The 16166-nt window shown below is 42.9% G+C and overlaps 1 protein-coding gene across 3 annotated transcripts in view; it reads right to left on the bottom strand.

The window, feature by feature from the left end:
* Positions 1-1055: 1055 nt before the first annotated feature.
* The window catches only part of LOC133622987 (uncharacterized), a 78100-nt gene continuing 62989 nt past the window's right edge, over positions 1056-16166 (bottom strand). For 2 of the 3 annotated variants that reach the window (XM_061985859.2, XM_061985862.2), the window contains exons 7-13: positions 13524-13636; positions 9893-10055; positions 9640-9787; positions 4176-4297; positions 3960-4096; positions 1401-1476; positions 1056-1329 (exon numbers count right to left, since the gene is read on the bottom strand). In XM_061985859.2, coding sequence (XP_061841843.2) covers positions 1401-1476; positions 3960-4096; positions 4176-4297; positions 9640-9787; positions 9893-10055; positions 13524-13636 — 759 coding nt within the window. In that variant the 3' untranslated portion in view covers positions 1056-1329. The remainder of the gene's footprint in view (positions 1330-1400; positions 1477-3959; positions 4097-4175; positions 4298-9639; positions 9788-9892; positions 10056-13523; positions 13637-16166) is intronic. The other variant, XM_061985860.2, reaches the window with a different exon arrangement.

The raw sequence follows: 16166 nt of genomic DNA, 5'->3' as shown, positions 1-16166 counted from the left end.
GTGTTTGCCATCATTGACAACAACACACATGATATATTGTCACATGACCACGCTCGTGTGATTGCCATCATTGACAACAACAACACATGATATATTGTCACATGACCACGCTCGTGTGATTGCCATCATTGACAACAACAACACATGATATATTGTCACATGACCACGCTCGTGTGATTGCCATCATTGACAACAACAACACATGATATATTGTCACATGACCACGCTCGTGTGTTTGCCATCATTGACAACAACAACACATGATATATTGTCACATGACCACGCTCGTGTGTTTGCCATCATTGACAATAACACACATGATATATTGTCACATGACCACGCTCGTGTGATTGCCATCATTGACAACAACAACACATGATATATTGTCACATGACCACGCTCGTGTGTTTGCCATCATTGACAACAACACACATGATATATTGTCACATGACCACGCTCGTGTGTTTGCCATCATTGACAACAACAACACATGATATATTGTCACATGACCACGCTCGTGTGATTGCCATCATTGACAACAACAACACATGATATATTGTCACATGACCACGCTCGTGTGATTGCCATCATTGACAACAACAACACATGATATATTGTCACATGACCACGCTCGTGTGTTTGCCATCATTGACAACAACACACATGATATATTGTCACATGACCACGCTCGTGTGTTTGCCATCATTGACAACAACAACACATGATATATTGTCACATGACCACGCTCGTGTGATTGCCATCATTGACAACAACAACACATGATATATTGTCACATGACCACGCTCGTGTGATTGCCATCATTGACAACAACAACACATGATATATTGTCACATGACCACGCTCGTGTGTTTGCCATCATTGACAACAATGCACATGCGACCACACACACATTGGTCAAGTAAGGAAACTATCAACATTTCCCATTGCATTGTGGGTCTCTGTACAGCATGCTGTCCATTGTGCAGTGGTCCCTCAACTTGCCCACTTCCTGATGGGAATTTCATTATCCACCCCCCCCCCCCCCCCCACACACACACCCCAGGCCCACCAATTCTGGTCCCTATCAAAGTGTTCCCTCCTTGTGCAGATGTACATGAAAGAGCTGGATGTGTTATTATACTGTTGTTGTATCATAGATCTTCTATATAAAAAAAGAAAAGGCACCATGCATGATGATCAACCCAGACAGTAAGAGAAGCAAAAGGAATGAGAAATAAATATATACATCAGCAGCAGATTCCACCCTCCTACTCTCTGAGTCGAATATTAAGGCCTCGGTTTCTGAAGGGTCCATCTGGAAAGGCAACCCTGAAGGGAGAGAAATGTGTCAAAAATGGACAACAAGCAAAGCAAAATAACATTCTCTCAGCTCAGCTTACTTAGTTCTCGTTCTCATATTGACTCAAGCGCTTCTTGGACTTGAGTTCTTTCAACCACTTGGGCGATTCCTCCTCACTAAGACGCGTGCAAAAGAAATGAGTGTTAATGCATGAAACAGATAGCTTGCAAGGTGTTTCAGAAAAGGCCTAAGACTGTTTACGCACACATACAGTATGAGATGAGATCAATGAGATAAGGTAAGAACAGGATATAAACTGCTGTGGAACTAGTCCATCCATCCATCCATCCATCTTCTTCCGCTCATCCGAGGTCGGGTCGCGGGGGCAGCAGCTTAAGCAGGGAAGCCCAGACTTCCCTCTCCCCAGCCACTTTGTCCAGCTCCTCCCGGGGGATCCCGAGGCGTTCCCAGGCCAGCCGGGAGAGATAGTCTTCCCAGCGTGTCCTGGGTCTTCCCCGTGGCCTCCTACCGGTTGGACGTGCCCGAAACACCTTCCTAGGGAGGCGTTCGGGTGGCATCCTGACCAGATGCCCGAACCACTTCATCTGGCTCCTCTCGATGTGGAGGAGCAGCGGCTTTACTTTGAGCTCCTCCCGGATGACAGAGCTTCTCACCCTATCTCTAAGGGAGAGCCCCGCCACCCGGCGGAGGAAACTCATTTCGGCCGCTTGTACCCGTGATCTTGTCCTTTTGGTCATAACCCAAAGCTCATGACCATAGGTGAGGATGGGAACGTAGATCGACCGGTAAATTGAGAGCTTTGCCTTCCGGCTCAGCTTCTTCTTCACCACAACGGATCGATACAGCGTCCGCATTACTGAAGACGCCGCACTGATCCGCCTGTCGATCTCATGATCCACTCTTCCCTCACTCGTGAACAAGACTCCGAGGTACTTGAACTCCTCCACTTGGGGCAGGGTCTCCTCCCCAACCCGGAGATGGCACTCCACCCTTTTCCGGGCGAGAACCATGGACTCGGACTTGGAGGTGCTGATTCTCATCCCAGTCGCTTCACACTCAGTTGCGAACCGATCCAGTGAGAGCTGAAGATCCTGGCCAGATGAAGCCATCAGGACCACATCATCTGCAAAAAGCAGAAGACCTAATCCTGCAGCCACCAAACCAGATCCCCTCAACGCCTTGACTGCGCCTAGAAATTCTGTCCATAAAAGTTATGAACAGAATGGGTGACAAAGGGCAGCCTTGGCGGAGTCCAACCCTCACTGGAAACGTGTCCGACTTACTGCCGGCAATGCGGACCAAGCTCTGACACTGCTATGCTAATATGCCATGGAAATACAATGTTAACACTTTTGTACAAATTAGTACAGTTGCGCTTGTGTTTATTCTGTAAAGGAATGAGTTAAATGTTTAAAAGGACTGATTAATAGTGCTATTATGAAGTGCAATGTCAGCACTATTTTTTCCCCTGCAATTTCAAATGCACTTGTTTTAATAAATAAATACAGCGTTTTAAAAGCATACACAATCTGTGTAAATATAATAGTCTGTGGTTAAAAGGACTTGAAACTCAAAATGCAGGACTTGGGACTTGACTTGAGACTTTCCAGTCTTGACTTTGGACTTGCCTGTCTTGACTCGATACTTGAGGGCAAAGACTTGAGACTTACTTATGACTTGCCAAACAATGACTTGGTCCCACCTCTGTTAACAACAAACTGATGGACAACTTGCTTTGGAATCAGAAGTTAAAGTGACAAGCAGATATTTAAGTTCAGCTGGTGTAGAATTACATTTTAAAAAGGAAAGAACTTTGGAAAAGCTTTTTGTACTAAATAATATCAAATAAACTAAGTTTGAATGCCTTATCTATTTTTCAGTCTGAATTGAAAGACATTTATCAAAAAGATGAGATCCCTTATTGATGCACATCATTTCCAGGCCACATAAAATGGGGACCTTTTTTTGTTAGAATAATTGTTTCTAAATTATCAAAAGCTTTGTATTACATTGAGTTCCTGGCAGGGAGACGGGAGCTGTCTTTGGGGCCTACCAGGAGGAAGGCTCGTAAAACTCCACTGTGACTTCAAAGTGGACAGATGGCAGGATCTGCCCAATTTCCAGACGAACTCTTTCTGAAGTATTTTATGAACTCTCTTTAAACTATTTTATGGAACTCTTTTTGAACTATTTTATGGAACTCCTTTTGAACTGTTCGGTAACCAAAGGCAACGCTGTTTACGACCCACTTCCCTCTGGAAGCAGCTGTGGTCAGGTGGGAGCATAAAGTCAAATAAAGGAGTGCAATCTTTTGCAGAGCGTGGGTGACACTGTAAGAGGTTACAGGTCGACACATTTTCTCCTCAACATTGAGTCCAAATTTAATTCTGCCTCTGTTTGATTCTTTGCCTCTTGTCTTGCTTAATAGATGTCATCAGTGTTTGAACCTGACAGTTTTACAGACATCAAGATGGCCATGACGTTGTGGTAGAGAAGACAGGTAAAGTGCGTTAAGACTCCAGGGGGATTACTTCAAAGGGGAAATGTTAAAGTTTGGATTGGAAACATAAATCTCTTGTAACACAAGTCCTGGAACTGTTGACACACCTTGTGTAAGAAAATGCTTTGTTTCACTTACCCATTTTCTTTCCCACCAGCGGGGGGCAGTACACGGGCAGCCAGAGGAAGGAAGGGTGATTTAGGTGAGCGGGACATTAGGGAAGGAGAGGGTGCATTAGTGTGACTGTCGGAATCACTCCTCTTCTTTAACTGGACCTAGACACAGAAATGAAATACATTTTGAAGGAGCCATGGTTCATTAAGTGGAGTTGGCCCTTCTTAGTTCAATACTGACCTGTAAAGCCAGGGGGTCCACCCCAGGAAACAAGGCCACCCTCTGCGGCTGAACACCAGCTTCTGCTGCTGGAGTCTGCTCCTTGGAGTCGACTTCATCCATCTTCCCTTCACTCCTCTCCTCTGCCAGGGAAACACAATATTCTCCTGAGTGTGCTGATAACACAGGGATCAATAATACAATCAGGGATGTTCCCAGCTTGGATTTATGCTGCCCATTCCCATATCAAACACCCATGAGAGGGATTGGCCCATACCAATACCAATGTATGTACGTTAGAGATGCACGGATAGGCAATTATTTCATCCGCAACCGCATCAGAAAGTCGTCAACCATCCGCCATCCACCCGATCTAACATTTAATAAACCCGCACCCACCCGCCATCCGCCACCCGCCCGTTGTTATATATCTAATATAGACGATGCAAGGCATTAGTGAGGTTATAAAGCTTTTGCCTGTTAAAGAAAGGAGACTGATCCAATGCAGCACAGACATTCAATGCGTGCCACGCTGTCACGGCCCAGACGCACACCAGTGCGCAATCATATGGGAGCCGCGCTGAGCGCACCTCCAAGCGCGTGGAGGTGCGATGCCCGAGGCGGCTCCACCCGGGCTCGCGCCCGAGGCTTCAGCGCGCACCGCGGCGGCCATCCTACTCGTCGCGGCCTAGCCCTCGCGGCTCTCGCTGCCGGCGACGGCCGGGTATGGGCCCGACGCTCCAGCGCCATCCATTTTCAGGGCTAGTTGATTCGGCAGGTGGGTTGTTACACACTCCTTAGCGGGTTCCGACTTCCATGGCCACCGTCCTGCTGTCTATATCAACCAGGGTGAGCCCCACCCCTTTCGTGAGCGCACTGCGCGCGGAGTGACCCCTGTTACGCGCCCCCGGCAACAGGGGTGGCGGGCAGGTGAGCTGCGCGGGCGGAGCGCGCGGAGTGACCCCTGTTACGAGCCCCCGGCCACGGGGGTGGCGGGCAGGTAAGCTGCTTACCTGCTGCGCGTGACGCCGGCCGCGGCGAAGGCGGACGAGGCGGGGTGTCGGTGCGGTGGGCGCGGTGGTGACCCTGGACGTGTGTCGGGCCCTTCTCGCGGATCGCCTCAGCTACGGCTCCCGGTGGGGCCCTCTCGGGGGAAGGGGCCTCGGTCCCGGACCCCGGCGAGGCGTCCCTTCTCCGCTCCGTAAAAGTGTCCATCTTAACTATGTATATATATTTCCGAATTGGTTTAACTGCCACCCGCCTGAATCTATTTAAAATCTAATTTTTTTTTATTTCAACCGCCCGATCCGCGGATAATCCGTGGACTCCGCGGTTGTGTCCGCAAACCGCGCATCTCTAATGTACGTACACTGCAAAAACTGAAATCTAAGTAAGATGAAATATCTCAAATAAGGGTGATATTTGCTTATTTTCTGTCTGATAAGATCATTCTTCTCACTAAGCAGATTTTATGTTAGAGTGTTTTACTTGTTTTAAGTGTTTTGGTCCTAAATGATCTCAGTAAGATATTACAGCTTGTTGCTGAGATTTGATGACCTATATTGAGTAAAACATGCTTGAAACTAGAATATCAAGTGTTGTGTCATCAACACTCACAAGTATAAAACTACTTTTTTAAAGTCATCATTTCTTATTTCAAGCATGAAAAAAAAATCATGACTTTGACACAATTGTGTCTCATAATTAAAACAGATGACAGCCAAATGGACTTTGCTGTTTTATTTCCAATGAAACAATAGAAAAGATGTACTCATATAGTAGTACAGTTGGCACAGTACAGTAAACTGACAGTTAATATTTTAACGTTTCTAACAATTTTGAACAGAAATAGTTCATGCACATTCAGATAAATTCTTCAAAATTACAATAAAAATGACATTTTGGCCCGGGGCCGGGCTGTATATATGCGCACTAATTGACTGAAAGAGTACGTACTTGGCGTGATGATGTCATGTTGTCCATGGAAAAATGCATTTTTAAACAATATGATTTGCCTGAGCGGCTAGGAGACCCCGAGAGTAACCAGCGCTTGCCTTGTTGCCTTTCCATTAAGAACAATAAACTAGTTTTTAGTATAAGTTTGCTGGTTTCAAGAAATGTAATATCATTATGTCAAGATAATGGCACAAGCATTTACTTCATTTAAGAATATTTTTCAACATAATGAGGAAAAAGGTGTCTTTTTTTTTTTTCTACCAAGAAAAGTGCACTTGTTATTAGTGAGAATATACTTATTTTAAGCTATTTTTGGATCCATTGAGGTTAGCTAATTTGACTTGTTTTGGAAAGTCTTGACAAGCCAAATGTTCTTGTTCTATTGGCAGATCATTTTGCTTAGTTCAAATAAAATACCCCTCATTTTTGTATTTTTGTTTTCTTGTTTTTGAACACTGACTTTTTGCAGTGTAGTGATGACAATAATTCATTAAATGAAGCTTATAATGCAGTAAGTTGAATGATCCACACGTTTCCCTAAGGATACTTTCTAAAACGCGTCTACCTTGGATAATATGGAACTATAATTATTTGAAACATGTTTATATTGACAAATGTTGTGTTTTAGACTGCAATAATGTTCAATGAAGGTCACTTAATACCATACTTGCCAACCCTCCAGGATTTTCCGGGAGACTCCCGAAATTCAGCGCCTCTCCCGAAAACCTCCCGGGACACATTTTCTCCTGAAAATCTACCGAAATTCAGGCGGACCTGGAGGCCACGCCCCCTCCAGCTCCATGCGGACCCTCCAGGTCCGCATGGAGCAATGTTGTTGTAATATATTGAGTTGGAGGCAATAAACAGGCGAGGGGATGAAGTACGTCTCTTTACTGTAGACTTCAGAACAGACTCACACACTTGACGTCAGGTGCGCAACACCACGTAAATCGTTGGCCAACCAAAAAGTAACCCCAGTACGCTATAGCCAACATTCACCAGGAGATGGCAACGGACAAACATAGATCACTCTATTACATTCCAGTCTCTCCATGTTTTCTCGCCATGGTAACATGTATATTATATATTTATTTATTTTTATATATATATATATATAAATAAATAAATATATAATAATATATATATATATATATATATATATATATACATATATATATATATATATATATATATATATATATATATAAGAAAATATTTCACTTTCAGTGAATTCTAGCTATATATATATATACACAGGTAAAAGCCAGTAAATTAGAATATTTTGAAAAACTTGATTTATTTCAGTAATTGCATTCAAAAGGTGTAACTTGTACATTATATTTATTCATTGCACACAGACTGATGCATTCAAATGTTTATTTCATTTAATTTTGATGATTTGAAGTGGCAACAAATGAAAATCCAAAATTCCGTGTGTCACAAAATTAGAATATTACTTAAGGCTAATACAAAAAAGGGATTTTTAGAAATGTTGGCCAACTGAAAAGTATGAAAATGAAAAATATGAGCATGTACAATACTCAATACTTGGTTGGAGCTCCTTTTGCCTCAATTACTGCGTTAATGCGGCGTGGCATGGAGTCGATGAGTTTCTGGCACTGCTCAGGTGTTATGAGAGCCCAGGTTGCTCTGATAGTGGCCTTCAACTCTTCTGCGCTTTTGGGTCTGGCATTCTGCATCTTCCTTTTCACAATACCCCACAGATTTTCTATGGGGCTAAGGTCAGGGGAGTTGGCGGGCCAATTTAGAACAGAAATACCATGGTCCGTAAACCAGGCACGGGTAGATTTTGCGCTGTGTGCAGGCGCCAAGTCCTGTTGGAACTTGAAATCTCCATCTCCATAGAGCAGGTCAGCAGCAGGAAGCATGAAGTGCTCTAAAACTTGCTGGTTGACCCTGGATCTCAGGAAACAGAGTGGACCGACACCAGCAGATTACATGGCACCCCAAACCATCACCCAACCATGCAAATTTTGCATTTCCTTTGGAAATCGAGGTCCCAGAGTCTGGAGGAAGACAGGAGAGGCACAGGATCCACGTTGCCTGAAGTCTAGTGTAAAGTTTCCACCATCAGTGATGGTTTGGGGTGCCATGTCATCTGCTGGTGTCGGTCCACTCTGTTTCCTGAGATCCAGGGTCAACGCAGCCGTCTACCAGCAAGTTTTAGAGCACTTCATGCTTCCTGCTGCTGACCTGCTCTATGGAGATGGAGATTTCAAGTTCTAACAGGACTTGGCGCCTGCACACAGCGCAAAATCTACCCGTGCCTGGTTTACGGACCATGGTATTTCTGTTCTAAATTGGCCCGCCAACTCCCCTGACCTTAGCCCCATAGAAAATCTGTGGGGTATTGTGAAAAGGAAGATGCAGAATGCCAGACCCAAAAACGCAGAAGAGTTGAAGGCCACTATCAGAGCAACCTGGGCTCTCATAACACCTGAGCAGTGCCAGAAACTCATCGACTCCATGCCACGCCGCATTAACGCAGTAATTGAGGCAAAAGGAGCTCCAACCAAGTATTGAGTATTGTACATGCTCATTTTTTCATTTTCATACTTTTCAGTTGGCCAACATTTCTAAAAATCCCTTTTTTGTATTAGCCTTAAGTAATATTCTAATTTTGTGACACACGGAATTTTGGATTTTCATTTGTTGCCACTTCAAATCATCAAAATTAAATGAAATAAACATTTGAATGCATCAGTCTGTGTGCAATGAATAAATGTAATGTACAAGTTACACCTTTTGAATGCAATTATTGAAATAAATCAAGTTTTTCAAAATATTCTAATTTACTGGCTTTTACCTGTAGTCTTCCCAACGTGTCCTGGGTCTTCCCCGCGGCCTCCTACCGGTCGGACGTGCCCTAAACACCTCCCTAGGGAGGCGTTCGGGTGGCATCCTGACCAGATGCCCGAACCATCTCATCTGGCTCCTCTCGAATATATATATATATATTTATTTTACTATATATATATATATATATATATATATATATATATATATATATATATATATATATATATATACTGTATATTTATATGAAATACTTGACTTGGTGAATTCTAGCTGTAAATATACTCCTCCCCTCTTAGCCACGCCCCCAACCACGCCCCCCCCACCCCACCTCCCGAAATCGGAGGTCTCAAGGTTGGCAAGTATGCTTAATACGTTTGTCTAGTTTGTGTGCTTAGCTACTATGTCCCATGTTTATTTTTTGTAAATGACTTCACTAAAATAGAAGAAAAGAACAACCTTGTTTGGTTTTTGGAGGCCATTTAAATGTTAACTGGTAGTCCAGCTGTGCACGAGTAAACACGCTGCAGGACTTCTTCTATCTGACATTTTACATGCAATAACTCAATATTTATTTTTTTAAGGATATTGGACCGAGGTCAATATTAAATCGGGACATCCTTATTTAAAATGTTACCTAAAATTGTCTGAGGAGTTAATAGAAGTGTTATGATGATTAAGTGCACTTTGATTGTATCTACATCTCACAAACTACCTGTAGAGTCTTTGTAGATCCAGTTCTCAGAAGATTCCCCCTCGCTCTGACGAGCAGCTCTGGAGGGCCGCGAACGGGGAGCACGTTTTTTCCCCAGCTGGACTTTGGAGCGGAGGGCGCTGTTGTCTAACAGGAGGGTTGGGGCCTTGGACAAAGAGGAAATACATGAGATAATTAGCTAAGAAGTCTTGGCAACATTGTTGCTAAACTGTTTGTAGGAGAACATATGGATAATGCACATTGCACTCACATCCGGGAAAGCCAGGGGCTGGAGCTCAGAAGAAGAGGATGGCTGCAGGCCGTCAAAGATGTCTGCATCCAACTGTGAGGCGGGTTGAACTTGCGAAGAATGAGTCGCATTCCTTGGCGAAGGGGTGAGGTTGCTTTCTGAGCTGGGAGTGGCAGGGGTTAGGCTGAGGGGAATCACATAAGAAGAAGAAACAAACACACTTGAGGCTGAGTTTTGTCATGCATGAAATGTATTATATAGATGATAAGTACCAGATGACAAAGGATCTATTATTAGTCAGCTAATTTAGATGGACTGCAAGTCTGTCCAAGTACCGTCGTGATATTTTTGTATGACCACAGGAGGTCAGTAATGATTACCATAGGGAAGGGACTGGCAGCAGGCACTTTTTCCTCCATTTTAACTTACTCACACTGCAGAAACTGAAATCTAAGTAAGATGAAATATGTCAAATAAGGGTGATATTTGTTGATTTTCTGTCTGATAAGATCATTCTTCTCACTAAGCAGATTTTATGTTAGAGTGTTTTACTTGTTTTGGTCCTAAATGATCTCAGTAAGATATTACAGCTTGTTGCTGAGATTTGATGACCTATATTGAGTAAAACATGCTTGAAACTAGAATATCAACTGTTGTGTCATCAACACTCACAAGTATAAAACTACTTTTTTAAAGTAATCATTTCTTATTTCAAGCATGAACAAAAAAAAAAACATGATTTTGACACAATTGTGTCTCATAATTAAAACAGATGACAGCCAAATGGACTTTGCTGTTTTATTTTCAATGAAACAATAGAAAAAAGGTACTCATATAGTAGTACAGTTGGCACAGTACAGTAAACTGACAGTTAATATTTAAACATTTAACATTTCAAACAATTTTGAACAGAAATAGTTCATGCACATTCAGATAAAGTCCTCAAAATTACAATTAAAAAAATGTTGGCCAGGGGCCGGGCTGTATATATGCGCACTAATTGACTGAAAGAGCACGCACTTGGCGCGATGATGTCATGTTATCCATGGAAAAATGCATTTTTAGACAATATGATTTGCCTGAGTGGCTAGGAGACCCCCAAGGGTTGGAATTGGGGGTTAAATCACCAAAATGATTCCCGGGCGCGGCCACCGCTGCTGCCCACTGCTCCCCTCACCTCCCAGGGGGTGATCAAGGGTGATGGGTCAAATGCAGAGAATAATCTCGCCACACCTAGTGTGTGTGTGACAATCATTGGTACTTTAACTTTAACTTTAACAGGCGCTTGCCTTGTTGCCTTTCCATTAAGAACAATAAACTAGTTTTTAGTATAAGTTTGCTGGTTTCAAGAAATGTAATATCATTATGTCAAGATAATGGCACTAGCATTTACTTCATTTAAGAATATGTTTCAACATAATGAGCAAAAAGGTGTCTTTTTTTTTCTACCAAGAAAAGTGCACTTGTTATTAGTGAGAATATACTTATTTTAAGCTATTTTTGGGTTCATTGAGGTTAGCTAATTTGACTTGTTTTGGAAAGTCTTGACGAGCCAAATGTTCTTGTTCTATTGGCAAATAATTTTGCTTAGTTCAAATAAAATACCCCTCATTTTTGTAATATTTTTTCTTGTTTTTGAACACTGACTTTTTGCAGTGTATAACTTCAATATGCATTCCCTCTATCAAACATAGTGATTTTGTTACAACTAAGAGCAAATTAAGACTCAATTTGGATCTACTTTCCAGACATTTTGAGTATTACCTGTTAATCATTTTATTAATGCACTGTTTTGTTTTAACTTCCTGACCTTTTCATGACCCATCATAACAAAACAAATGCATTTCTTGTTTATTTTAAACATAAGAGCAATTCTGATTTGGATGATTAGATTTGTGTTAGTTCTAGTTGCCATGTCAGAAAATGTTATCAAATCAAATCAACTTTATTTATAAAGCACATTTAAAATTGACCACAGGGGTAGCCAAAGTGCTGTACAATGGACAGGTTAAAAGATAAAACGAGTACCGAGCAAACAACACAACACAAACAGAACACGATAAAAAATAAATAATTAAAATAGAATAAATAAAAACATAAAAACAGGTTCACAGCAGGTGTATTATGGGGCGCCATTGCAGGATGGATATCACTCAGTGTTAAAAGCCATGGAATAAAAGTATGTTTTTAAGAGAGATTTAAAAACAGGAAGAGAGGAGGCTTGTCTAACACTCAGAGGTAGGTCGTTCCAGAGCTTGGGAGCAGCAGCGGCGAAAGCTCTGTCACCTCTAAGCTTCAGCCTTGTGTCAGGGACCGTCAACAGCAGCTGATCGGCTGATCTTAAGGATCGGGTGGGGCAGTAAGGCTGAAGGAGGTCGGAGAGATAGGTTGGCGCGAGGTTGTTTAGACATTTAAAAACAAATAAAAGGAGTTTAAAATTGATTCGATAACGCACAGGGAGCCAGTGAAGGGACGCTAAAATAGGGGTGATGTGCTCACGTCTGCGGGTCTGTGTTAGCAGACGAGCAGCAGAGTTCTGCACGAGCTGCAGGCGGGCGAGGGAGGCCTGGCTAATGCCAACATACAGGGCATTACAGTAGTCAAGACGAGTCGAGATAAAGGCGTGGATTAATTTCTCAAGATCATGTCTTGATAGAAGCGGTTTCACTTTCGCTATTTGGCCTAATTGATAAAAGCTTTTTTGAACGACGCTGCTGATTTGTTTTTCGAATTTAAAATCTGAGTCAAACTTTACCCCCAGGTTTGTGACACAGTCGCTGAGATACGGGGTCAGAGTGCCGAGGTCAACGTTGGGGGAGGGAGAGCGACTTGGACCGAACAACATAACTTCTGTTTTATCTTCATTTAGGCTCAGGAAGTTAGCTGAAAGCCAGACTTTGATGTCGTGCAGGCAGTCAATAAGACGTTGAACCGTGTTATTTTGTGCCAAGGGAAAATAAATCTGGCAATCATCGGCGTAAAAATGAAATGCAATACTGTACTTCCTAAAAATAGAACCAAGGGGGAGAAGGTAAAGCGCAAATAAAATTGGGCCAAGGATTGAGCCCTGGGGGACCCCATGTGGTAAAGGAGCTGTGGACGACATAAAACTGTCTACTTTTACACCAAAACTCCTGTCGGTTAGGTACGACCGGAACCAGTTGAGGGCGGCGCCCTTAATGCCCACACAGTTCTCAAGACGAGTGATTAAGGTGGCGTGGTCGACGGTGTCGAACGCAGCAGACAGATCTAAAAGCACCAGGACAACATATTTACCAGAATCAGTGGACAGGAGGATATCGTTAAAAACTTTTAGAAGCGCTGACTCTTTGCTGTGGAGGGCTTTAAAACCGGACTGGAACAGCTCAGTGATACCATTATCCTCTAAGAAGGGCAACAACTGACTGTAGACAACCTTCTCTAATATTTTGGAAATGTATGGAAGATTAGAGATAGGTCTGAGGTTAGAGAGGAGAGAGGGGTCGAGGCTTGGTTTTTTAAGTAGAGGTCGTACCACTGCATGTTTAAACTCTACTGGAACTATTCCAGAAGAGAGGCTACTATTGATAATGTTAAGGACACTTGATCCAATAGTAGCAAGTACCTCCTTAAACAGGCAAGGTGGGTGGGTGTTAACACAATGGGTGTTTACCTATCATCTGTGCGTAGTCCTGTCTCCCAGGTCCCATACTGACTATCAGTCTCACCCACTGGAGTTTCAGAGTCTTTCCCCTCTTCCTCCTCCTCACCTTGCTTTTGTTGCACCTAGAGACAAGAGAGAAGAGTGAGTGGCCACATCACTATGTGTCATCTTATCACCCAGATATGCTAAAGTAAAGTGTGGTGAAGCTGATGTAGAAGTATGGTAATTATTGTTTATCGTCATCACCACATAGCTCCTGAAGAGTTGACATTGTAACTACAAAAGGGGAACATCAGCCAGATAAAGCACAGTGATTGGTTTATGGATGCAGAAACAAACATACAAAGATGCAGGTAGGTGGGTTGGGAGACGATGACTTTGTGTTTGCTGTCTACTGAAAGTAAAAAAGTGATAAGACAAGAATATTTAGAGCATTTGAAGTCCACCCGACAGATCTTTCGAATGGCAACACTGATCAAATCGAGTTAGAATGCTCAGCTTGAAGTCATGGAATCTGCAATAATCACTATTAATCATCCAGCTTTTAAAAAGAAGATTTTACTTTTCCTCCTGCTTGCTGAGAAGTCGGAAATGCTTCTTCAAGCTTATTGACGTGCTAACTTGACAGCAGAGATGGGAGGGTAAATCAAAACATGTAATCAGTAGAATTGTAAACTGCCTGTTAAAAATGTAATCAGTAACTTACACTAAGTATCACACTATTGACGCAATGTACCCGATTACTTTTACTTGCTGTTGGATTACAGATAAAGCACAGCGATTGGTTTATGGAGCTAGAAACAGAAAGTGGACAAAGATAGGTGGGTCGGTAGACGATGAGTCTACTGAACCATGTCTCTTTTAATGAGGCTGGTACAGAGGACATACTGTCTAAAAACCACACACAGCCCAAAGAGGCGTGCCAGCGCATGAACTGATAAACCTGCCCTATATAGCAAAACACAATAGGAAATCCTTCTGTCCTCACTTATTGCCTGAGGGCTGGACAGGGAAACGTGATACCTCTGCCTCTGTAATTACCACTTTCCCTGTACAATGAAAGCAGTACGACTAAGCAGGGACTGACTCTACATACTCATATGAAGAAGTTTTTAAAGAGTAAAAAATGGCACATTAGAGGCGTGGTGAGAGAAGGTTAGGGGGGGCAGCAACCAAATGTAGCATTGACAAAGACAATAAACAATAAAAAGTGAGCATTCCTTATAGAGGGTTTCTGTAGGTATCCGCAAGTCTAATTTAATGCTTTTTAATGCCACTTAAAACCAATTGAATGTCCAAGTCCTAATGCAGATACAGTGGGGCAAAAAAGTATTTAGTCAGCCACCAATTGTGCAAGTTCTCCCACTTAAAATGATGACAGAGGTCTGTAATTTTCATCATAGGTACACTTCAACTGTCAGAGACAGAATGTGAAAAAAAAAATCCAGGAATTCACATTGTAGGATTTTTAAAGAATTTATTTGTAAATTATGGTGGAAAATAAGTATTTGGTCAATAACAAAAATTCAACTCAATACTTTGTTATATAACCTTTGTTGGCAATAACAGAGGTCAAACGATTACTATAGGTCTTTACCAGGTTTGCAAACACAGTAGCTGGTATTTTGGCCCATTCCTCCATGCAGATCTTCTCGAGAGCAGTGATGTTTAGGGGCTGTCGCCGAGCAACACAGACTTTCAACTCCCTCCACAGATTTTCTACGGGGTTGAGGTCTGGAGACTGGCTAGGCCACTCCAGGACTTTCAAATGCTTCTTACGGAGCCACTCCTTCGTTGCCCGGGCGGTGTGTTTGGGATCATTGTCATGCTGGAAGACCCAGCCACGTTTCATCTTCAAAGCTCTCACTGATGGAAGGAGGTTTTGGCTCAAAATCTCACAATACATGGCCCCATTCATTCTTTCCTTAACACGGATCAGTCGGCCTGTCCCCTTAGCAGAAAAACAGCCCCAAAGCATGATGTTTCCACCCCATGCTTCACAGTAGGTATGGTGTTCTTGGGATGCAACTCAGTATTCTTCTTCCTCCAAACACGACGAGTTGAGTTTATACCAAAAAGTTCTATTTTGGTTTCATCTGACCACATGACATTCTCCCAATCCTCTGCTGTATCATCCATGTGCTCTCTGGCAAACTTCAGACGGGCCTGGACATGCGCTGGCTTAAGCAGGGGGACACGTCTGGCACTGCAGGATTTGATTCCCTGTCGGCGTAGTGTGTTACTGATGGTAACCTTTGTTACTTTGGCCCCAACTCTCTGCAGGTCATTCACCAGGTCCCCCCGTGTGGTTCTGGGATTTTTGCTCACCGTTCTCATGATCATTTTGACCCCACGGGATGAGATCTTGCGTGGAGCCCCAGATCGAGGGAGATTATCAGTGGTCTTGTATGTCTTCCATTTTCTGATAATTGCTCCCACAGTTGATTTTTTCACACCAAGCTGCTTGCCTATTGTAGATTCACTCTTCACAGTCTGGTGCAGGTCTACAATTCTTTTCCTGGTGTCCTTCGACAGCTCTTTGGTCTTGGCCATAGTGGAGTTTGGAGTCTGACTGTTTGAAGCTGTGGACAGGTGTCTTTTATACAGATAACCAGTTCAAACAGGTGCCATTAATACAGGTAACTAGTGGAG

This window comes from Nerophis lumbriciformis, linkage group LG12 (genome assembly GCF_033978685.3).
Source record: "Nerophis lumbriciformis linkage group LG12, RoL_Nlum_v2.1, whole genome shotgun sequence".
NCBI classification, from domain to species: Eukaryota; Metazoa; Chordata; class Actinopteri; order Syngnathiformes; family Syngnathidae; genus Nerophis; species Nerophis lumbriciformis.
The sequence above is the reverse complement of the archived record's forward strand: the minus strand, read 5'-3'. Positions and strand labels throughout refer to the sequence as shown.